Source organism: Pituophis catenifer, unplaced genomic scaffold (assembly GCF_029215685.1).
Source record: "Pituophis catenifer annectens isolate HBS135680 unplaced genomic scaffold, rPitCat1.0.hap2 SCAF_9, whole genome shotgun sequence".
NCBI classification, from domain to species: domain Eukaryota; kingdom Metazoa; phylum Chordata; class Lepidosauria; order Squamata; family Colubridae; genus Pituophis; species Pituophis catenifer.
Window position 1 is genome coordinate 438,415 of NW_027256889.1, and position 21,799 is coordinate 460,213.

The 21,799-nt window shown below is 51.6% G+C and overlaps 2 protein-coding genes across 7 annotated transcripts; one reads left to right on the plus strand and one right to left on the minus strand.

Moving 5' to 3' along the window:
• Window positions 1-545: 545 nt before the first annotated feature.
• LOC139321440 (cytochrome P450 2F3-like) lies at window positions 546-7,851 on the minus strand. Of its 2 annotated transcripts, none has more exons than XM_070950148.1 (9): window positions 7,675-7,851; window positions 6,250-6,412; window positions 5,716-5,865; window positions 4,900-5,060; window positions 3,444-3,620; window positions 2,957-3,098; window positions 2,577-2,764; window positions 2,173-2,314; window positions 546-1,762 (listed from the first exon to the last, which is right to left on the minus strand). In XM_070950148.1, exons 1-9 carry the CDS (start codon window positions 7,849-7,851, stop codon window positions 1,581-1,583), a joined length of 1,482 nt encoding a protein of 493 aa, XP_070806249.1. In that variant the 3' UTR covers window positions 546-1,580. The 2 variants fall into 2 exon arrangements, with proteins under 2 accessions (XP_070806249.1, XP_070806250.1); XM_070950149.1 differs by having other exon boundaries at window positions 7,711-7,850.
• LOC139321437 (cytochrome P450 2F3-like) lies at window positions 6,741-21,612 on the plus strand. 5 transcript variants are annotated; one of them, XM_070950145.1, is made up of 11 exons: window positions 6,741-6,772; window positions 10,237-10,444; window positions 13,014-13,176; window positions 13,299-13,448; window positions 14,043-14,203; window positions 14,884-15,060; window positions 16,650-16,791; window positions 19,436-19,623; window positions 20,489-20,630; window positions 20,889-21,093; window positions 21,234-21,612. In XM_070950145.1, exons 2-10 carry the CDS (start codon window positions 10,259-10,261, stop codon window positions 21,074-21,076), a joined length of 1,497 nt encoding a protein of 498 aa, XP_070806246.1. In that variant the 5' UTR covers window positions 6,741-6,772; window positions 10,237-10,258; the 3' UTR covers window positions 21,077-21,093; window positions 21,234-21,612. The 5 variants fall into 5 exon arrangements, 3 of the variants coding, with proteins under 3 accessions (XP_070806246.1, XP_070806245.1, XP_070806247.1); XM_070950144.1 differs by lacking the exon at window positions 6,741-6,772 and adding an exon at window positions 10,113-10,162; XM_070950146.1 differs by lacking the exon at window positions 6,741-6,772 and adding an exon at window positions 10,113-10,162 and having other exon boundaries at window positions 21,274-21,612.
• The last annotated feature ends 187 nt before the right edge of the window (window positions 21,613-21,799 follow it).

Below are 21,799 nucleotides of genomic sequence, written 5' to 3' on the forward strand. Positions count from 1 at the left end.
TCTCCGGCCCTGAATCCGATCCGAGGCCTCGGGTTTCAGGGCTGCGGCATGGGAAACCTGCCAGCCCGAAATGCACTTTCATCCGAGTAAGCTTTGCCCGGGGCACCGAAGGCGACTTCAAGAGGCACCAAATGCAAACAGGAAGAAAAGAACCGCCAGAGTAAACACCTGCCTGAGCCCTGCAACTTATTAGGCCTGATCCAGAGCCGCCCAGCCCTCCGTCTAACACGGCCTTTGGGAGCCCTTTGTGCCTGTTGCCCGAGGGCGTTTTCCAGGGCCCGTGGGACAGGCGGAAAAGCCATAACTTCGCAGAGGGAGGGATAACAAGAAATAAGTAACATTCTTATGCAAAAATTGAACTGCACAGGACCAAATGTTTTCAAAGGTTACTTCCAAGTCAGCAAAGCGACACTTGACTCCTGTCCTTGACTTGATTTGCGGCAGAGAGGCTTGCCTTGGAGAAATGGGCTGAGGGTCGTCAAGAGGCCTGGAATAATCTTGCTTTTTTAGAGATTCTTCTGCTCTGTTAATCAATTTCAGCCAGTTTTTATTTTTCAGAATTGTTTGCAAACTCTTTTGAGGGCCTTTGGGGATTGGAAAGTGGGATACAAACGTTTTAAATAAAATGCTAAGCAAGCACGCACAAGAAGCTCCCCTCCTGCATTCGGGACCAGGGCTGGGAATCCCGCCGGGATTTGCACTCAGGCCACCCAAATCACCCTTTGTGTGACCAAAACTTCCTTTTCTCCAGGCTCTCCTGACTTCCAGCCAGCAAGACTTGCGGTTAGGGAAGCCGGCACACCCTGGAGTAGCAGGGTCATAAAACCCCATCCAGTGGGGCTGGGGCAGGGGCAGAGGGGATCCCTTTGAAAGGCACCAGCTATACTTTGGTGGCTGTGAGAAGCAGGGATCCACTGAGGAATTGGCTCTGGAAGCTGAGCTCTCGTCCCCAGCTGGCTGGGACAGACACTGTGCAAATCACCCTATCTTCCTGTGGGGCACCTGGATGTGCTTCTCCACCTCCCCAGCCCACTCTCTGAAAGCCCCCCTGCCCCCGGAAGTGGCTCCTCCCTCTGCAAGTTGGGCAACCGGCTTGTTTGCACAGCATCGCCAGTCCTGGCACTCCCTCGGCAAGTTTCCCTCCCTGGAAAACATGGCATCAAGTGAGGGGGCTTTGGGTAAAAAAACTGAGCCAGCACTTCCTAATGCAGAATCTCCTCAGCCTTGCAAAGACCCCCTTGGCAGCACCCGGCTCCGTCCTTGGCACCTGCAGGGCAGATGGCTCGTGCTGCTGAGGCTCCGGCTCTGAAGCCCTCTTCTCCGCACTAGGCAACGCCTGCTGGGGTGCCAAGGTAGCCCAGAGCCTGAGAGACAGCTGAGCCTGGCATCCCCTGGCACCAGGGCAAGCGTCTGCAGAAGAGCCCACATGGAGGCAGGCAGGTGCGGGCGACTGGCTTGGCTGGGAAGGCTGGGAGCACTGGGCTGAGAGGAAAGTGAGAGGTTGGGGGGCAGGGACCCCCAACGGGCATCCGGGAGGCAAGCAACCCACAGCAGCTGGGCCCCCCAAGGGAGGCAACCCTTTATTGTGGGAGGAGGCAGAACTGGTAAGGTCGGGGGATGCTGCCCAGGCCGGTGGATTCGGGGGTGATGTCGATGGCTGCGGGGTCCATCAGGGCTTTCAGCCGAAAGTTCTGCAAGATGGTGGTGAGGAAGAGGAAGAGCTCCATGTTGGCCAGGCCTTCACCCAGACACACCCGCTTGCCTGTGGAGAGAGAAGGCTTCCTTCACGTCTCTGCCACCAAAGGGAGATGGGGGAGGCCCAGCCTGGCACCCATCCCCCAAAAGCTTCTGCTCTCTCCAAAGCCCCTGGACAGTCCCTCTCCCTCCCTGCCAACCCTGCCCTGCTGGATGAGCATGATGAGCTTTGCAGTCCAATACATCTGGAGGAAGCGGCTCCTTTTGCCTCAAGCCACTCCTGGGAAGATGCCAGGAAGCTAGTGACACCCCTGGCACTGGCCAGCCTGACCATCTCCCTGCCTCCCTTTTGTGCCAGAGGAAGGAACCGATGAGGCTCTTAGCCTCTCCTGCCCCACACTGGATGAAGACCCTTCCCACCCATGGGGGCTGAGGGGTCTCTGGAGCAGGGGTTCCTGAGGCCTCTCTTCCCCTTACCTGCTGAGAAAGCCATGAAGGCCTCCCTCTTCCTGAACCGCCCGCTCTCGTCCAGGAAGTGGGTCGGGTCAAAGGCCTTGGGGTTCTTGAACTGTGTGGGGTCAAACTGGGAGGTGCAGAGCAAGGGGATGATGTTGAGGTCCTATGATTGAGGGGGAAGGCAGGGTGATCAGAGGGCAGCCGGCCCTGAGCCCAATTCTCCCCCACTGAGTGGAGAAGACCATCATCGTAGGCATGGGCAGAGTGCTTTCTGCTCAGGGCATCCTCGTGCCTGCCTCGCCATTTGGCCTTGGAGAGAAGACAGGTGTGCTTCTCATTTTGGGAACCAGCCCAAGTCGATCACGGCAGAGACTGCTGCTGACCCCCATCCCATCCCCCGCCCCATATTCTCTACTTGGCCGAACCTTGGGGAGACTGTATCCCCGGAATTCGATGTCTCTTGTGACTGTGTGGGGCACCCCCATAGGGACGATGTCGGCGTAGCGCTGGATCTCGTGGATGACCGCATCCGTGTAGGGCATCTGATTCCGGTCATCCATGCAAGGGGCACGGTTGCCCCCAATGACCCGGTCAATTTCTTCATGCAGCTTCTCTGCCAGAAGAATTCCAGAGTCACCCCAAAAGCCACGGCAAGGGGAGGGGGCCACCTGAGGTCCCTGCTGGGAGTGGGCGGGGGGAATTCAAAGGGGGCTGCCTGTCCTTCTGCTCTGTCCTGTCCCTGCGAGACTCCCACGTGCTCGGACGCTGCATGGGGCCCTCTTCCTCCATCCCTCCCCCAGTTTACCTTCCACCTCGGGATGCCTCAGGAGGATGCGCAGCCCATAGCGCAGGGTGGAGCTGACCGTTTCGGTGCCGGCAAAGAAGAGGTTGACGGTGGTCTTGGACATCGTGTCTTCATTGAAGTGAGAACTGGCATTGCCCTTTTCCTGCAAGGCGGCAGAAACTAGCCTGGTTTGGTTCTAACAGGGCTGCAAAGATGCCAGTTGAGAAACTGAGGCTGAGAGGGTTTGGAAATTGGAGCCCACCCCATTTGCCCACAACGATGGGCTTTTCTAGGAGGGCCCGGGAAGTGAAGGCTCAGCCTGGCTCTCCCACAACGGTACTGCCCCGCCCCCTGAGGCCCAAGCAGAGCCAGCGCGGCTGCCCAGCCCTGGGTGCAAGACCCCAGATGGAGATGCAGCAACCGCTGCATCCGAGGATTCCTGGGCATGGGGGTCCAGGAGAAACCCCCTTCCCCTCTTGGCAGAGCCGGGCAGGGGCCACGGTGATACCTGCTGGATTTTGATGAGGAAGCAGTCGATAAAATCCCTCGGGGAGTTGGGGTCCAGGGTCTGCCTGTTCATCTCTAGCCGCTCACCCACAAACTTTGCCAGCTTCAGGTAATTGGCGTAGATTCTCTGGTGGGGCCCTGGGACCCATCTCATGACATTTGGGAAGACGAAGAGCAGCTGAAGGAGAAAGGCAAAGCTCTGCTCTGAAGGGGTCTCTGGCCAGGCGGAGCCCACCTGCTTCCAGCTGGCCCATCCATCCAGGTGGCCCCGAGCCATGGATGAAGCCCTCAGGGACTTACCTTGCGGGTCACAACCTCACAACCCCCTGAGTTATGAGATGGAGAGAAGGGAGCCCAGAGACTGAGCCCGGGAGAACTTCTCTGGTCTCCTCCAATTCTGGGGTGGGCCATCAACCTTCTCAGTTGACAGGGGTGGGGGTGGGGTTAGGGATCCCCCATGACACAGAAAGAAGAGCCAAACCACTCTGGCGAAAGCCAGGTCCTCTCACAGGGCAGCTACTCTGGGGGTGGCAGCGAGTGATCAGCTGAAGATCCTGTGCTCAGGCTTTAATCGTGCATCAGCCCGGTCCTTTTTGGCCCTGGTGCCTGTGGCCCTTGGCCTCCTTTGGACTTTCCCCAGAAGAGTGCTCTGCCTCATTGTCCTCTCTCTCTCTCTCTCTCTCTCTCCCTCCCTCCCTCTGTCTCTCTCTCTCTTTCTCTCATTGGCCTTCAGCTCCACTGCCCCTTTGCTCTGCCTAAGCTGCCCCCTGGCACCAGACAAGGCACAGCTCAGGTGGCAACTTCAATGTTGCAGATTGGGTGACCTCTCTCACAACTTCTCTCTCTCTCTCTCCTTCTCTCCCCCCCCCCCATTAAGGATTTTCAGTTGGGAGTAGGGCTTCCTGAAGAGGGACACTGATTTGGGTCTGGACTTGTTCTTGCTCTTTGCCCTCCTTGGATCGCCCCAGCTATACTTGGCAACCCTTGGCACTCCATTGCTGGCACGTGCGGGAGGACATTGATGGGAGGACAATCTGGAAACTTCCACTGGACTGGCACAGAGCGGTTAAATTATTAGCCACTACCTTGTCTGTACAAAATGAAATCTGATTTCCTTCCCAATTTGGGTCCGGCCAACTGGCCTCTGCCCTTTCCCCTTGGCCCCACAGCAGCTGCAGGCAAGAACTAGCCCACCCCACATCACGACAGCCAACTCTAAGTGGGCTGAAGGACCTGAGTTCACAAGACATAAAATAAACCAGGGCAAAACTGGAAGAGCACAGCAGGGGGCATAAATGCAGACTTTAGGCACTTCGTGGAACTTTGGGCTCAGGCCCCGTGAGAAGGCCTCCTTGGACTTGGCCGCATCCAGTTGCCAATTCTTAGGATCAGCTGCACGCTGGGCCTTCCTTCTGGGGCGCCTGAGCAAGCCAGACCCTTCCTCAGGTCAGCCTCACCTGTCCCCAGGTAGAGCTCATGAGCTTCCAGTTGCTGTTGATCAAGTCAAGCAAGGTGAGGAAGGCCTGATCTGTGTATTCGAACCGTTCTCCAAAGACAAGGGAGCAGATGATGTTGGAGCCGGCGCAGCTTAGGAAGAAGGTCGGGTCAAAGGGCTGGCCTGTGAGCAAAAGGGGGCAATGGTGAGCCCGGGGGGGGGGCGGATTTTATAACATTCTTCCACTCCCCCACCCACCCAGGGATTGCTTCATGCCATGTAGCCTTTCTTTGGCACAATTCAAAAAAAAAGTTGGCTTAATTATGGCAGTTGAATAATTAAATGAAATAACTTGGCATAGCTGAAATCTCTGCCTAGCAGTCTTTCCAACCTGCTCCGTGCTAGATGTGGTGCCTGATGCCTCCAGAATTCCCAGAGGGCATCAGATGAAGGAAGGACCCGGCACACCTGGAGGAGCTCAGCCTGAGAATGCGGCTGCACCTCTCTTGCAAAGTCTCTCCGGCCTCCTCGGGAGAGGGAATTCTTGGAAAATGAGGCACTTTATATTCAGGGAAGGCCTGGAGAGCTTCCAGAAGGGGGGAACTGGAAGGGAGCCACTTGCTCTAATTGAACAATCCTTAACAAGCTCAGCACATTTTCCACCAGGGGTGATCTTAGCCTCTTTTAAAGTTGGGATCCAGCAGGTGGGATTCTTCTGGCCCCAAAGGAAGGGAAGGCCCCTTTGCCCCCTAAGCAATGTGCCAAGCTGCTCTGCTGCTATAAAACATCAGGGAACCAAGAAGAGAAGGAAAGGGTGGGGCAAGGGCCCTCCAGCCACCTTGGGTTTTGCGGAACTCAGCCACCAGGAACTGGGCCTCCTCCTTGATCCGCTGCTCCATGGACCGTTTCCCCATCCCGAAATTCTTCAGGGTCCCGATGGCAAACCTGCGCAGCTGCCTCCAGCGCTCCCCTGTCCCGTACACGACTCCTGGGGATGAAGGGGGGGGAGATGGGACAACATACCCGAGACCAGGTCCAGCCTGGCCTGCCCACAATTTTCCTCCTTCCCAGGAAACCCACCAGCTCCCTCCCACCAAAGCTCTTTCCAGCCCAGAGAATCAGAGACAAGAATCTCCTTATTTTGAGACTAACTTGGGCTTATTTTGGGCTATGATTCACTCCCCACTACCCGCCCCTCACTGGTTCTTCTAAAAGTCAAAATTCAGCTCTGGAAGCCCTGAAAAATATATTTAATTGAACGTGGAGTCATCGTATCGCTCTCTGAATCATTCCAAAATCCAGGATTGAAGAGTAACCTGAGCAGCTGCCTCCTCCTCCTCCTCCTCTTCCTCCTCTCCTTCCAGTGTCTCACCGTTTCCTTTGCTCCACATCTGGACAGCAGGAAAGTCCCCCCGACCACTGAACTCCTCGGCTTTGTCAATCAGGGCCTCCTTCAACACCTGGTACCCCGAAAGGACCACGCAGGGGCGAGAGCCCAGATGGAAGGTGTACATGGGGCCGTAGGTCTTGCTGAGCTGGGAGAAGAGGAGGACTGGTCAGGGCAGGGCTCCTTCTCAGGGTGGGCAGGGGGGGCTCCCTTAGCAGGGAACAAGAACTCAGCAGGGATTTGGGCTTTTAAAGCCCCTTTCTTCCATTGAAGAGGGGGTTCCCAGGCAGGGCAGGGCAGGGCAGGGCAGGTAGGGGTGCTTTATATTACATTTGGTGCAGTTTATTGTGTAGGGATTTTGATGGACCCACCAGAGGTTGCCTGGAAGGGTCAGGCAAAGCAACCAGACCCACAAATGAAGGGTGGAAGCCGCCTCCCCCTTTCTTGACTTCTGCTGAGAACGCAAGAGTCTCCCACAGGCTGCCCAGCTTCTCTCGGGAACAAACAGGTGAGGTTCAGTGGATGGGGGGGTGGGGGCTCAGACCTAAGACTCAAGGCTACCTCCCTGCTTGGTCCCTCCTCGCCTGGCTGGTAGTTTCCCAACAGGAAGGGCCCCTAGCTTAGAGCTGGGTTCCGCTTTAATCCAATCTAATTTAATATGTGCACACAAACTCACTTTTCTGGGGGAAGCTGTGCCTTTTCTTTGATCTAAAGCCCTGCAACTGTCTGGAATTAAGGCTGATGGAGAAAAGAGACCAAACTTAGAGGTGGGCTCTAGTCCTCCTCTTAGCAGGGGGCTCTGCTAAGAGGAGGACCCTCCCAGCTCCTGGCTGGAGCTGTGTGCTCTCAGGCCCTCGGGGTGCCTGCCCAGGGCCACATCCTTCCGGCTCAGCTCGAGCTGCTCTGTGGGGCCTGGCAGACATTCCCCACAGAGAGAAGTTTGAGCTGTCCCTGTCTCGGGTCCTCGTGCTTGACCCACTACAACTGAGGGGGGCTTTGCTGCTTCAGGCCAAGGCAGGGAGGGGGTTGGCCTGATGCCGGGCATTACTCTGGCCTGGGAAGGGTAGATGGCCTTTTCCCTGGGTTCGGGGAGATGCCGTTGGCTCTGTGGGGACCCACATCGGCCTCAGTTGACCAAAAGGAGGGCCAGTCCAGTTTCCCAGCCACTTGGGCTTGTCTTGCTTTCCTGTTTGCTTTTCTCTTCTATTTTATTTGCACCCGGGGTCTCTCTGTCAGGGAGATGGGCGGTCTCTAAATATGACCGACTGATGGATTGATAGACAGATCGATCAATAGATATAGATAGATGGTGACAGATGATAGACACATAGACAAACAAACAAACAAACCATTTTGCCCCTTACACTCCACATCTCTCCCCCCCGGGAGCCCCCACCTGCCCTGACTCACTTCCCTGAGGGAGGGGATCAGCTCCTTCACGTCCACCTGGAGCATGTTGCCGATGAAGGGGAGAGGGGGGGGGCCCGGTGGGAGGCCGGCGAACCTCTTCTTGGCTGCGAAGTGGCGGAAGAGGAGGCAGGATGTGGCCATGGCTAACAGAATGCTGAAGGGGCCCCCCCAATCCATCCGAGTGACGGCCGAGATCTCCATGGCTGCTGCAAATCCAGCTGGGGCTGCCAAGGCCAGCCAGGCAGGATATATACGGTCGGGACTCCAAAGTGCTCGCTTGCGCCAGTCCCCGGCCCACCGGAAGTTGGACCACAGCCTGAGGCTTGGCCGATGTCAGCTGGGTGGTGCTGGGCTGAAGGAGGCCAATTCCGCTGGGGATCCAGGAACCTGTTGACTCTTTTTAAAGTCCCCCTTTAAAGAAGATGTTAGTTTTCCAAGGAAGTCTTGGCACTTTTCCGTTCCTTGCTTATGGTATCTTGCAGCATCTGCTGCCTTAGAGCTTGGTGAGGCACACCCTTAACAGATAGCTGGCTGAAATTAAGCCACCATCGTGACCCAGATTTCTCAAGTCATGTTTGCACATTGCTTTTCAGTTCCAGAAAGCTCTGGCTGGGGCTGCTCCGCTGGCCAAACATTAACCCAGCCACCTCCAGGACAGCCACCGCATGGATGTCCATGCTCCTGTTGCACCAGGCGCTGGGTGCAAAGAGCCTTTTCCCCAGGTTCTCCCCTTCCTGTTCCCTTGGGGCCTTTTCTCTCCAGCAAAGAGCTTCCCGGGCTGGGAAAAGGCTCTTTCTCCTGGATCTGCCCCTCCATAACTCTGCTTTGAAAGTGGGCTATAAAGACAAGATGGCAAGGCTTGAGTCCCCAACTAGCCACTACATTCAACTGGTGGCCCCGGCAACACAGCTCAGGCCCGGCTGGCTACCCTATGAGACTCTGAACTCCTGCCAGAGGCCCAGAGAAACGGGCTGAGCAAGCAAAGCTCGGCTCTCTTCATCAGGGATAAAGCAGGTAGCGTGAACCCGGACAATGAAGGGAAATAGGCATGTACTCCAAAGATGCTTTTCCAAAAGGCAACTGGACTTTCTTGGTTTTCAGTTCTGACCAAAGAACTGAAGAAGCTTCTTGGATGAGAAGGGAAATGTTTTCAACAAAAACCCAAGAAAGTCCAGTTGCCTTTTAGAAACCTTTGGGATAACCCTGACCTGTCCTGGAGGAATGAGAATCTCCATAGATGCATGCCAGTGGTGTGTGTGTGTGTGTGTGTGTGTGTGTGTGTGTGTGTGTGTGTGTGTAAAAGAATACAAGGAGTGAGGAAGAGGAGGCTGCATCGGCCTTCATTGGAATCAATTTTCCTGCTCTGGCCAATTCCTTGGTGCTCTCTGAACTGGGTTATTTTCTTGCAGACGTTTCATGACCCAAACTAGGTAACATCCTGAGTGCTCAGCCTTTCATCCCTGAGCTACAAATATTCTCCTTTATTGCTGCTCAGTTCCAGGCAGCTGGGTCTGCACTGCAAGAACCCAGAGAAGGCTGGTTGTGCTCTGCCTGAATTAGCTGCATTCTTTTCCTTCTGTGAAATGGAACCTCCGGCCTTTTTCCAAGTGGGGCACAAGCCAACGGTTTGTGGCTCATAGGCAGTGGTGGGATTCAAGTAATTTAACAACCGGTTCTCTGCCCTAATGATTTCTTCCAACAACCAGTTTGTTAAACTGCTCAGAAAGTTAACACTTCGGGTCTCCTGAAGTGGTGCAACTGGCTGAATCCCATCAGTGATCATAGGCTGTGGAACTCTAGCAGTTGACTTAGCCAGTTGTGGCCCATCACCTAATGGGACAATGCAGTTTATTTCTTTGGACTTAGGAAGCAACGTAATCATGGAAGTTTTGTTTTGTTAATCATGGTCTAGGGTTTACCCCAGGCATGAAATGCTACCGGTAGCGGTGGCAGCGCAAGGCTCCGTCCCCCCACCCACCCGGACGTCGTTACTTCCTGGTTTTAACTAGGAGGTAACCTGGTTGTTGTTTTTTTTATTATTAAAAAGTTTTAACAAATATTACAACAATTTTTCCCATCCCTCTTCCCCCCCCTTCCCTCCTCTGTTGTTACCCGGTTGTATGAATTCAGCCTTTGGGTTGTAGTTTCCTTTTAAAAAAAATTAAATCTTGTTATTCATCTTAAGGAATTCTAATCTTTGCTCTTAACAGAATTTGCCAAGATTGAATTTAAAAAATCAGGTTTGTTTTACCAAATGACTGCTGTTCCCTTGGTGAGTGAATCCTTCTTCTCCTTGCAACTGGGCTAGATGAGGTCACGCCCCCAGTTGGCTCGCCAAAATCCAGGTGGGCAAAGCGTATCTCGTTAAAGGATAACCAATGTGGAAAGTAGATTGCTTCTGTCCATGAACTTCTGCCAGGCTTCCAGATGCTTTGGACAAAGCCACCCCAGGACAAGGATTTAATGGTTGAATCTGCAGCCACTGAAGGTAGCTGAAAGTCGTAGTCCTTTCCCTCTTCTTCTCTGTTTTCCTTGGCCAATGGCTGCTGTGTTTCTCTTCAGATTCAGATTCAGGCTCTCTGACATGGAGCTGGTCCCTCCTTCACTGTTGCTGCTGTTGCTGCTGCTGCTGCTGCTCTGGGTCTCCTTCAGGTTGAATGGGAGGAAGAGAGGAATGAAAGGCCTCCTGCCCCCTGGGCCCACCCCACTCCCCATCCTGGGGAATTTTCTCCAGCTGGACCGGAAGAATCTGGTCCAGTCCCTGATGAAGGTGAGTTAGGTTTCCTTCCTTGAGAGCCAGCAGCTTCTTCAGGGAGCTTGATGGGCAATGTTGGAATGGCTGGCCTTTGACCAGGCGTCACAGTCACCTCGGGCATTTTTTCAGGGGGCAGAAGTAGATGGAACATTCAGACCATCCGAGGATATGGCGCCTCCTCTTTTCGAGACAGAGAGGAGGACAAGTCTGGCCTTGTTTATGCTGCTCCAGCCCTTGGATGGTGTTCTCCTGGCCTGGACACGAGGAAGCTCAGGGATCAGGGAAGTCACACACGGTGGGAGGAGGCATTGCTATCATGATGGCAGCTGGCAGGGGTTGATACACAGATGTGGCCAGAAATATTGATATCCTTCCATTCTAATCCAAAGAATTACAGTTGGCCACAAAATGTTGAAACTGATACAAATAAATGGCACCCACCATTCTTTGTTCCACAGTCCACAGAGCAGACACTGTGATGAATGGCATAACATATTGTCATATGTCATAAAGCAGGAAAGAAATTAAAATGCCATGGACATAATTGTTGATGCCCTGATCTTTCACAGCAAATGTTTTTGGGGCAGTTAGCTGCAGGGAAGCACTTCTTTCAGCAGCTCTGAAGAAGACTCTCAATACGCAACCCATCCCTGCTCCAGATGCCTTAGGCTACGTGGGTTCCTTTTACACCCCCCCTCCCCCCGTGAATTTCAGCTCTTTCCATAAATGTTCTATTGCAGGGGTCTCCATGCTGGCTGGGGAACGTTGGGAGTTGAAGTCCACAAATCTTAAAGTTGCCAAGGTTGGAGTCCCTGTTCTGTGAATTCAGGTCACAGCAGGTCATTTTGGAACCATTCTTGGGTTTTCTCAGATATATGTTTGGAGGTCATTATGCTGCTGGAAGGAGCACGTGGCTCACGTGGTTAGGTGTTGGATTGGAGGTTGGCAAGCCTACGTTTGAGACCCAAGTGCTGCTCCCTGGTGGGTTGAGCGCCTGTCACTCGCCCTAGCTCTTTGATGGGGACATGAAAGGAGCCCCTGCGGGCATCCCCCAGGCAATGGTGATGTCCAGTCTGGCTTTTTGGAGTCTATCAGAAGTGGGGCCCCATCTCAAGAGACTTGGAGGGTGGGTGGAGATAAGGGGACAAGTAGTAGAGGAAGAAATCCTGGCAACTCATTCCAAAGTAAGAAAGAATACAAGAAATCCTGAGCATCAAGGAATCTGCTGATTGCCCTGATTTTTATTCTGAATTCCCAACAATTTGAGAAAAAAGAGATTGAATGGTGGGTGAAGAGTTTTGCTAAGTTTTCCTGCTTGATCTCTTCACAGAAGAGATGGAAACGGCTCCCAGGGAGGAGGAGGAGGTTCCACCTACCCAGCATCCACCTGTGGAGCCTGACACGCAAGCAGGAACTGGCTTTACTGGGCTGCCTTTTCTGCTGGGAGTGAAGGGGCAGCAGCCCAGCAAAACTCCCTGACCCAAAGGAGCCTTAGAGGGATACGGGGCCATTGGATTGCTGGAGACCCCTTTGACTGGGAGTGGAAGGGGGCGTATGTGCGCGCAGTGTCAAAGACAAGGAAGACCCCTCAGGTCAACCTTCCCTCCTGCTCCTCCAAGGTGAGGCCAGCCACCAGCAACTCTTTCCATGGGCCAGCATTTTCCATTGGCAGCATCACCCATCTAGCTGGTTATGGCAACCCTCCCCTCTCCTTCACCCCAGAAGCAGTTTGGTTTTTCTGCCTCTTGGAAAAGGTGTCGGGAGAAACCCTGAGGAAAGAGAGACGGGCCAGGAGGAGCCAAGCAGGCCTGTCTGGGGAGCAGCTGCAGCATTTCCGCCTCTTTCCCAGGCCCCATTTCTTCTGCCTCCCCCTCCCCTCAACCTGGCTCGGTGCCCCTCGTCTGTCAACATCTGAAGCTGGCATCGAAGCTCAGCCCTGCGGGGGTGGCACTGGGTGCAAGCAGAGTTGAGTATTCTGCCTGGAGGGGAGGGAGAGGCAGGGAGAATAATTCAGAACTGGGTGTCTTTGTTGGCCAGAAATGTTTCTTCCACCCAGCTGGAAACTTCCATCCACGAAGGTTCCTCTGCAGGATTTTAAGCTGGATCTCACTTTATACTAATCTTCCTCCACTGCAGGGTTCGCCTGCTGCTGTTAGCACAAAGCAACTCCAGCACCTTCTAACCTAGAAGAGTATTGAACCCCAACTATTCATGCAAGAACCCAGGATTTCTGTAGAATTGATGCTTTCATTAAAAAAAAAAAACCCTGTCTGTATGCATAATCTGAAATTCAGATTAGACTATTTCCAGCTCCAAATGTTCAGCATTTGATTCTGATTTTGGGGAAAAGCTGAGTTGTTGCTCAGCAACTGTTGTGCATCTCTTCTGCTCTCTCTCTCTCTCTCTCTCTGTGTGTGTGTGTGTGTGTGTGAGAGAGAGAGAGAGAGAGAGAGAGAGAGAGAGAGAGAGGGCTGGTATCTTTCTGGCAGGGTCAGGCCAGAGCTTTTTCTGGGGCTACTAAAGGCTCCGAATACGGACGGGGGAGGGAGGGAGGCTCCAAAGCACTCGTGGTCTTTCTTGGCAGATGGGCGAGGAGTACGGGCCAGTGTTCACTATCTTTCTGGGACTGCGGCGGGTTGTGGTCTTGTGTGGCTACCAAGCCGTGAAGGAGGCCTTGGTGGACCAGGCAGAGGAGTTCAGTGGGCGAGGGCAGCTGCCCGCCTTCTCCAAGGACTTCAACCACCATGGTGAGGGATAGTTTTGCTACAAGATGGGCCTGAACTGGGCTTGCTGGGCTTGCATTGCATTGAGGGGAGATTTTGAGATTTCTCCTGAGAGAAACCACCTGTCTTCCTCGTTTCTTGGGCAGGGATTGTGTTTGCCAACGGGCAGCGCTGGCAGCAGCTCCGTCGCTTCTCCCTCACCATTTTGAGGAACTTTGGGATGGGCAAGAGGTCCACTGAAGAACGGATCCAGAAGGAAGCCCAGTGCCTGGTGGAGGAGCTCCGGGAGACAGAAGGTAGCTCTTCCCTCCCTCCCTTGCCTCGGTTTACCTGAGCCTTACTCAAGGGGAGTTAGAAGAATAGCAGGCAAAGGAAGTCTTCCCCTTCCAATTCCTTTGGATCAGGAGGTTGCTAGAGTCCCAACAGGGGAAGGTTTGGTTTTCTACCGTGGCCAGCTGGATGCCCTGGGATCTGTGAGCAGTCCTCCTGGAAGCTGATCCTGACTGATCCCAAAGATCATCATGGCTAGTAGTAGCCCTTCTCACCTTTCTGTCTAAATGCCACAGACAGGATGTGCCCTGCAAGCCCTCCCTTCCGTGGGCCAGAATTGCCTGCTGCTCACCTGCTGTGGGGGCTCCTCGGCTCTAGAGCTGACCTTCCTCCCCACATCATGTCATCGTGTTCCCTGCAATTGTTTGCCCTTTCCGGAAGTGAGGATTTTGGACTTTTGAGTCCACATTCAATGGCTGTTATTATCATGATGGTTTGTTGCCCAGTCAGCCAGATGTCCATACTGGATATTATTAATGTTGGGCAGGTGGGTAGGAAGCTCAGCCCAGAGTGAGGGGATGCTCAAGGCCCAGCAAGGTTCCCCCCCCTCTTTTCTCCAGGGACGCCCTTTGACCCCACCTTCCTCCTTAGCCGAGCTGTCTCCAACATCATCTGCTCCATTGTGTTTGGGAATCGGTTCAAGTACAACGATGAAAAATTCCTCAGGTTGAACAAGCTGATAACGGAGCGCTTCCGCATTGCAAGCTCAACCGAAGCCGTGGTGAGGACAAGCAGGAGTCTTCATTCAGTTTTGCTGCCTTTTCCCTAATCAAACCATGAACTAACTGAGCCACTTTCTGCTGAATGTCTGGCATTTTGTCCCCAAAATATTTGACAGTCCATAACCAAATTTGCTATTCTTGGGGGAGAAAAAAGCTCCCCGTGGCTCTCACCCCTCGAAGAGAAGAGGACGAAAGTTCTCCTAATGTTGGTGGAGGTTCCTCCAGGTCCATCCCGCCTGGGATGGGGGAGCAAACTCAATTTGCTTCCAAGCTGGCTGGAATCGGCTGCATCTGATCTCTTATGGGAAAAACTGGAGAAAGTTCATTTCTGGGACGCTGGTGGATTTAGTCCAACTGGAACCCTGTCTTCCTCCCCCCCCTGTGAATTTTCAACAATATTCCCAAAGTGGAGCAACATCTTCACACGGCAGAAAGATGTGCTCACAACTGCCCTTCACCAGTGTGATTAAGAAGTAGCAGCTGCTTGAATACAGCTATCTAAGCTTGCTTCGTTTTTTTAGTCTGTTTTGCCAGTTAACACATGCGTGTATTGCACCATCTGCCCAGATAGGTTAGTTTGTTTACCAAGTTAAGCCCGGTGCGTCCAAACTCTTGACCACAGTCAAGAAAAGCTAATAGTATTATTGTTTCTCCCCTTGTCCTGTCAAACATGGGTTAGCTGTACAACATCTTTCCGGAGATCATGGAGAAGATCCCTGGAGCGCATCATGCAGGCCACAGGTTGTCTCAGCAGATCATCGGCTTCATAAAGGAGAGGATCCAGATGCAGCAAGCCTTGCTCAATCCTTGTGCCCCCCAAAATTATATTGATTGTTTCTTGGCAAAGATGGAGCAGGTAACGCTACTTATCAAAGGAGTTTCACTTCTCACTTTGGTGACGTGAAAGTGCTTCACCAAAGTTCAGCTGTCAGGCAAATGGGTTGGTTGGGAACTTTGGGGTGCAGCTGTTGTCTTCCTGTTGGCTCCAGAGGGGTCCCCCGGCTTTCTTCCCTTGAACAGAAGGAGGAGAAGTTATTCCCCCCTTTCTTTATGGCCATCAAAGACAACTGAGGCTGTCGGTCTGTCAGGTCTTCAGGGTTCAGGCAGAGCTCCAGCGCCAGAGTTTGGGTCAAGATTTAGGTACAGGCAAACAAACACTTCTACAGTCACCTTCCAAATCAGAACTTAGCTAAGTAATGAATTGGTTAGAGCAGGGGTCCCCAACCTCCAGGCTGAAGCCCACTACCGGGCCGTGGAAGCAGCAGGTGAGCTCACCTACATGCACAGCTGCACTTGTGTAAGCAGAAGGCGAGTGTATGCCGGAAGCTCCATTTGTGTGAGTGGTGGGTGCACGTGCCCGCCACTGGCACAAATAAAGCAGTGTGCATGTGCACACGCTCCCGCAGGACCATCACTTCTTACACACACACACATGCACACCACTGGTCCACAAAACTGGAAAGGTTATGGAAGTCTGAGTTAGAGAACCAATGAACAAAGCTTCTTTCATGTGGTCTGCTCCTATTCAGTTTAAGAGGAATTGCCCAGAATCGTAACCGGGCAGACTTCACGTTGCCTGTAATAGAGGAATGTGGACCTCCAGCTCCCAAATGTCTTCGGTCTGATTAGAAGTGGATTACATGGAAAACTGCAAGTGGGGGGAGAAGGAACAAGACCTGACATGCTCATTGGGTGCTATCTGAGCACCTGGCTTTTCCTTCTATTGATCCAGTTTGTTCTTCTGGAGCTCATCACTTGACTGCTTTCACAAAGGGTGAAACCTCTGTGGTTAGGGTGTGGAACCATGGCCCTTTTATGACCTGTGGACTTCAACTCCCATAATTCCTGAGCCAGCCATGTTGGTTCAGGAATTCTGGGAGTTGAAGTCCACCAGTTATAAAAGGGCCATTATTCCCCATCCCTGCGCTATGGGAATTGAACTCCTGGACAATGACCCTTCAGATCAAGACTTCCCAGCCTTGGCAACATTAAAATGTGTGGACTTCAATTTATAATCTCATAAAACGAAGCTTGTAAAATGAGATTATGACATAACACAGCAACATCCGTCTCTCTCCAGCCTGAGAGCTTCGGCGGGAAGGCAGGCAGAGCATACCTTGTTCTAAAGATAGGTTTCCACCCTGGAGTGCCACAGTTCTTATCCCAGGAGGTCAACCAGGGAAGCAACTGGCCACGGGGCGAATCGGCTTGGGAAGCTCCCCCTAGGAAAGGCCCCAGGGCCACATCCTGCCCAAAGGATAAAGGGCACGAAGTAGTACCTGAGAAATGAACACTGGCCATTTCTGACCAGTCTCGATTCTGTAGCTGCCGGACCTTCTGGCTGCAGGTTTATTCTGCCTGCACCAGCAAAATTTAGAAGATTTGCAGCTAGCAGGGCCTGAAAACAAATACAACTTTTTTCTTATCTTCTGTGATCTTTGGCAGGAAAAGCACAACCCGAATTCTGAATTCTGCATGGAGAATTTGGTGATGGCCACTTTCAATCTGTTCTTTGCTGGCACAGAAACTATCAGCACCACCCTGAGATTCGGCTTCCTCATCCTGATGAAGCACCCGCAGGTCCAAGGTAGGGGAGGAAGGAGGGCCCCCCCAGTACTACCAGGGACCTCCTCAGGGGTGGGCTGGCAAGGGGAGGGATGTAGTTCAGCCTGGGGGGGGCTTCTTTTCTGAGTTGTCCATTTGGTATCATAGGAGCTTCTGGTCTGGAAAAGTGGACAGTCCACAACAATGTTTGGGCCTCGGCTGCTGGTGCTTAACACTCCAAGGGTGCACGTTCTGAGGCCGGCCTTGGCCCTCAGGGAGCTCTAGAAGTTAATCCCACATTGTGTCTTTTTAATAAGTAGGATAGAAATGAATTAACCATATGGGAACGATCATTTTAAGAGCTCTTCATTCATTTCAGTTTCTTGACCTTTGTACATGGAGGAAACCACCTTCCCATTTTGACTTGGCCCATCCGGCCTCTGTGGCCCCTGGACCATAAACGTTACTCACTGCCACCCGTGCAAGGCAACCTCCTACTTTGCTCTGCACGGCCATTTCGTTGATAATTTTTTTTTATTTTTTAAAACAAAAAAAGTAAATAAAAATAGGACACATCTTTTCAAAATGAAGCTTTTACTCCGGTCACAAATTGAAACAAATCATTAACAAATCTTATTTTCAATTAACACAACTCAATATTTTAAACAGATATTTCCCTCAAATCTATCTATATAACTATACCATTAACCCCCAAAACCCGTTACTTAAATCTTAAATTCTATCCAGTTAACAATTCATTTTTCTCTTTCATTTGCTTAGACGGATATTTTGACAATATAAATCATACAATTATATTGGACAAATTGAACATTCATTAATTATTTCATTATTATTAAATCAAACTTATACATTTTATCTTAACTATCACTCTCAACATGCACCTCCTTGTTTTGATCATCCCACCTCTTTTTATTATCTTTGATGTTAAACCAATCATTTCTATTTCTTGACTGTTAATCACAGCATAACCCTTTGTTTTAGCTATTAAATATAGCATATTTTTATTTTTTGGCCATTACCCAGCATGCCCTTTGTTTGGCTGTTGAACACGGCATCTCTATTTTTGTTTTTTGGCCGATACCCAGCATATTAAGTTTCATTTTGGCTGATACCCAGCATGACCGTTTGTTTGGCTGTTCTATACAGCATATTATAACTTTTTGGCTGTTAAATACAGCATGTTCATAGTTGGTTTAACCATCTCTACTTAAACCTTTCTTTGTTGTTTCCCTCCATCTATGCATTGCTTTTCATTTAGTCATATTTTTCTTTATCTTTTTTCATAGCAACCATAGCATTTTAACCTTGAGACTTGGTTCTTGCTTAAGACATATTTTTAAGTATATTTTTAAATTTCTTTTAACATTTTCAATTAATCATATTCACTCTTATTCTTTATCTTGACATTTTACCATTAAAACATAGTTCTTGCATTAAACATATCTTTACATGTATTAGTTTCATTTAACAATCTTAATTTCTATAAAAGCCTCCCTTTAATTTATTACAATCATCTTTACTTTTTTTTATTTTTAATCACATTATCTTCATTTCCTCGTCTGCAAACATACATTTCTTTCCATTTTCCAAGTTTTTAATTTTATTCTCCATAAATCCAATTAGATCTCTTTTCATATTTTTATTCCGGATATAATGTATCAAATCTCTTTCTTTGGGGGCTGCGCTAAATCCTTCTTCTATTCCTGCACCAACATTCAAGTTATTATTTGTTCAACTGTAGGAGTTCCATTGTAAATTCCTTTTCTTTTCACCCAAGTCCAGCTGCTTGCAGTCAGGAAAGAAAAATCCTCCTCCACAGTTCAGCAATTTTTTTTTTTTTTTGTAGAGCTCAAAGTTCTCATAACAAAGGGGGATTACAAAGTTCCTCTTTGTGCCAGATGGTGTCTCTCTATAATTCACATTTCCCATTAGTCATGCAAGACTCCATTTTATTTCTTATTATATAACCATTGACTTTATTTTCTTCTTTTGGTAAAAAAAGTATCAAATCATCTTTTTTCCCCCAGTCCAATTCAGATTTTAAAGTGTTTAGTTCTTTTATCAAATCTCTAAATTAAGTCTCTTAATTCTTGTTCTATAATTAGTTGTTTCTCGGGTCTTTGTTCTTTAAAGTTGCAGTTTAAAAATTTTTTTTTCAAAGCCCCTTTGTTACTAAGCCGCTTCTAGTTACTGATATAGCTCCAAATGTTGTTACAAGCCTGAGTTATTGACACTCACCCAGCTTCAAAGGGCTCCGTTTTACTTCGCTTTCCTCCAGCACTTTTCTTGCCCGGTTGTCCCAGCTTCGTGGCAGCCGACATGGCCGCTGACTCACAGAGGGTTCCCTCTGACCTCCGAAGAACTTGCCTGTTCCTCTCAGTCTTCTGAGGCACCCCTCTTCTTCCCCCATCCCTGCAGGACAGGTTCGGTCCGCAGACCCATCGGCAGCGGTTTAGCAGCCAGGGTTTTCGCAGGACTCATAAGAGCCCGCTATTTCCCCAACTGTCTTTCCGTGACATCAACCGGAAGCCCTTACTCTTCATGCCCATTTCATGGCAAGCAGGCAGATCTGTCACTGCTTTGCCTTCAGGGGTCTTTGCAAGAATGCACTGCAGGCCTGGCCCCCCAAATCTGACCCCTGAGCCTCCTCGGTCATCTTTCCCCAGAAAAGCTCCACGAGGAGATCGACCGAGTGATCGGGACTGGCCGCCCGCCCTCAGCGAAGGACAGGAGGCAGATGCCCTACACGGAGGCAGTGCTGCATGAGATCCAGAGGTTCAGTGACATTCTGCCCATGGGTCTCCCCCATGCCGTCACTCGAGACACCCGCTTCAGGGGATATGCCATCCCAAAGGTGAGGCTCTGGGGCAGGACGAGACTCAGAGGTCAGCATCGGCCAGATCGTTTGTCCGGCATGCTCCCTTCCATTATAGCCTTCAGGGTCTGCACTTCACTGTGGGCAGGGGTGTCATTTGCGCCAGAGCTGCACCTGCCCCATTGGCCTGGCCATGCCAGTTCTGCATGCTGAAGCACCAGCTGCAGAGATGGGTTGCAGCAGGTTCTGACCAGTTCTGGAGAACCGGTAGCGGAAATTTTGAGTAGTTTGGAAAACCAGTAGTAAAAATTCTGACTGGCCCTGCCCACATCTATTCTCTGCCTCCCAAGTCCCAGCTGATCGGGAGGAAATGGGGATATTGCAGTATCCTTCGCCTGGAGTGGGGTGGGAATGGAGATTTTACAGTATCCTTCCCCTGCCACGCCCACCAAGCCATGCCCACCAAGCCAAGCCACACACTCACCAAGTCATGCCACGCCCACCAAGCCACACCCACAGAACCGGTAGTAAAAAAATTTGAAACCCACCACTGGCCAGCTTGCCTTTGCTAAACTAATTCCTTAGTTTCCATTGAATCTTGTCCAATGGGATGGGCAGCAGACCCAAATTGCCGGGCTCCCTGGCAGAGAAAGGCTTTTGGGGAAGGTCCTGTGGGTGGAGAATGTGCCCAAGCAGAGATTCTGCAGGGGAAGGATGGTGGACATCTCTTTTGGCTACCGCAAAGCAAAGTTTCTAAGGCCCTCTGCCCTGGACAGCACCATTGGAAATGCCACTCAATCCTAGCTTCCCGTCTCTGGCAATGCGGGCACCTCATTCTGGGCTTTCCTTCTTGCCACTGTCTCCAATTTCCCTTCTGCTCCTCCTGCTTGGATGTTCCTGCCAGGGGACCTACGTCTACCCTTTACTTAGCACGGTGCACTACGACACTGAGCATCACACGGGCCCTGAGCTGTTTGACCCCGGGAGATTCCTGGACAGTCGTGGCCGTTTCAAGAGGGCAGATGCCTTCATGCCTTTCTCAGCAGGTGTGTCCTGGGGTTGGGGGTTGGGGGGGGCTCCCGTTCCCTTTTCTCCCCTCCCATCTCTTCCCCTCTTCTTTACTCCTCTCCTCTCCCTTCCCCTTCCCTTTCATCCCCTCTTTGTGCCACTCGCTCCTGCCCCTTCCCTCTCAGCTGGGTCTCCCTTCTCAGAAGGTGGCTCAGCCTCAGGCCACGAAGAGCACAAGGGCCCTAGGCTGCCTCTGGCATCCACCAGGCCAAACCACTTTTGCCCCCTCTTTGCAGGGAAGCGGCTGTGCCTGGGCGAGGGCCTGGCCCGAATGGAGTTGTTCCTCTTCCTCACCACCATCCTGCAAGCCTTCACTCTCACGTCACCAGTGTCCCTGGGTGAGATCAGCATTGTGCCCGATGCCAGTGGCGTCAGCCGTGTGCCCCTGAGATACCAGCTCTTGGTGGCACCACGCCAAGCTTGATAGTCTGCTTTACCCAGGTAGTTTCCCTTCTGTCACACTCTTCAAATGCCCAGAGGGTGGGAGGCTGCAAGTTCCTTCAGCAGGGCAATATATTTTGGAGCGAGTTCCTGTGACAGGCACCCAGTGCTATTAATAGAAAAGCATCTCCACTCTTCAGGTCGGACTGTGAGCTCCTCCTCGGGGCTCTCTCCTTGCAGACCCCAACTGGGTAACACCTTCAATGCCACTCCGGCATAGCCGGGCCGTGAAGCCTCTGCAAGGAAACCACCAGCTCAAGGAGCACCGAGGAGCACCTGACAGACACCTTCCGGCTCCCTTGAGGGCATATGGCGCAGCAGCTGCTTCCCCCTGCAATCGCCCCCCAAATCAGGAAACAGCTACGTGGGGAACAAGGCCCTGAAGTTCAGGGGCTGGGATGGCAGTGTTGGACGAGAACAGCACTGTTTCCAGAGAGCCAAATCCAGTCACTCTGTGCTTAGGTGAGCGCTTTTCCCACAGCCACCAAACAAACAAACAAACAAAATGCTTGGAATAAAATGTGCTCGCTTCAGTAACGCCAATTTCTGTTTTCACTTTGCCCCCATTGGAAGGGAGCCCAGCACACAATAGCTGGCCTGCAAGGGAGCAGCCCTCTTCTCTCGGGTGGGGGCAGGAGGGGCAGGCAAGATAGGGGGAAAATCTTTGGTCTTCCCAGTCCCCACCTGAGACCTTGGAAAGGATGTT

Excerpts from the sequence above, each read along its gene's own strand:
- LOC139321440 (XM_070950148.1), bottom strand. The coding sequence starts at position 7,851 with ATGGATTGGGGGGGCCCCTTCAGCATTCTGTTAGCCATGGCCACATCC. Across the intron at positions 3,621-4,899 it reads TGAGCTCTACCTGGGGACAG|CTGCTCTTCGTCTTCCCAAA; the intron begins GTGAGGCTGACC and ends TTTCTCCTTCAG. Across the intron at positions 2,315-2,576 it reads GGGGATACAGTCTCCCCAAG|GACCTCAACATCATCCCCTT; the intron begins GTTCGGCCAAGT and ends CCTCAATCATAG.
- LOC139321437 (XM_070950145.1), top strand. The coding sequence starts at position 10,259 with ATGGAGCTGGTCCCTCCTTCACTGTTGCTGCTGTTGCTGCTGCTGCTG. Across the intron at positions 13,177-13,298 it reads CAAGGACTTCAACCACCATG|GGATTGTGTTTGCCAACGGG; the intron begins GTGAGGGATAGT and ends TTTCTTGGGCAG. Across the intron at positions 20,631-20,888 it reads CTTCATGCCTTTCTCAGCAG|GGAAGCGGCTGTGCCTGGGC; the intron begins GTGTGTCCTGGG and ends CCCTCTTTGCAG.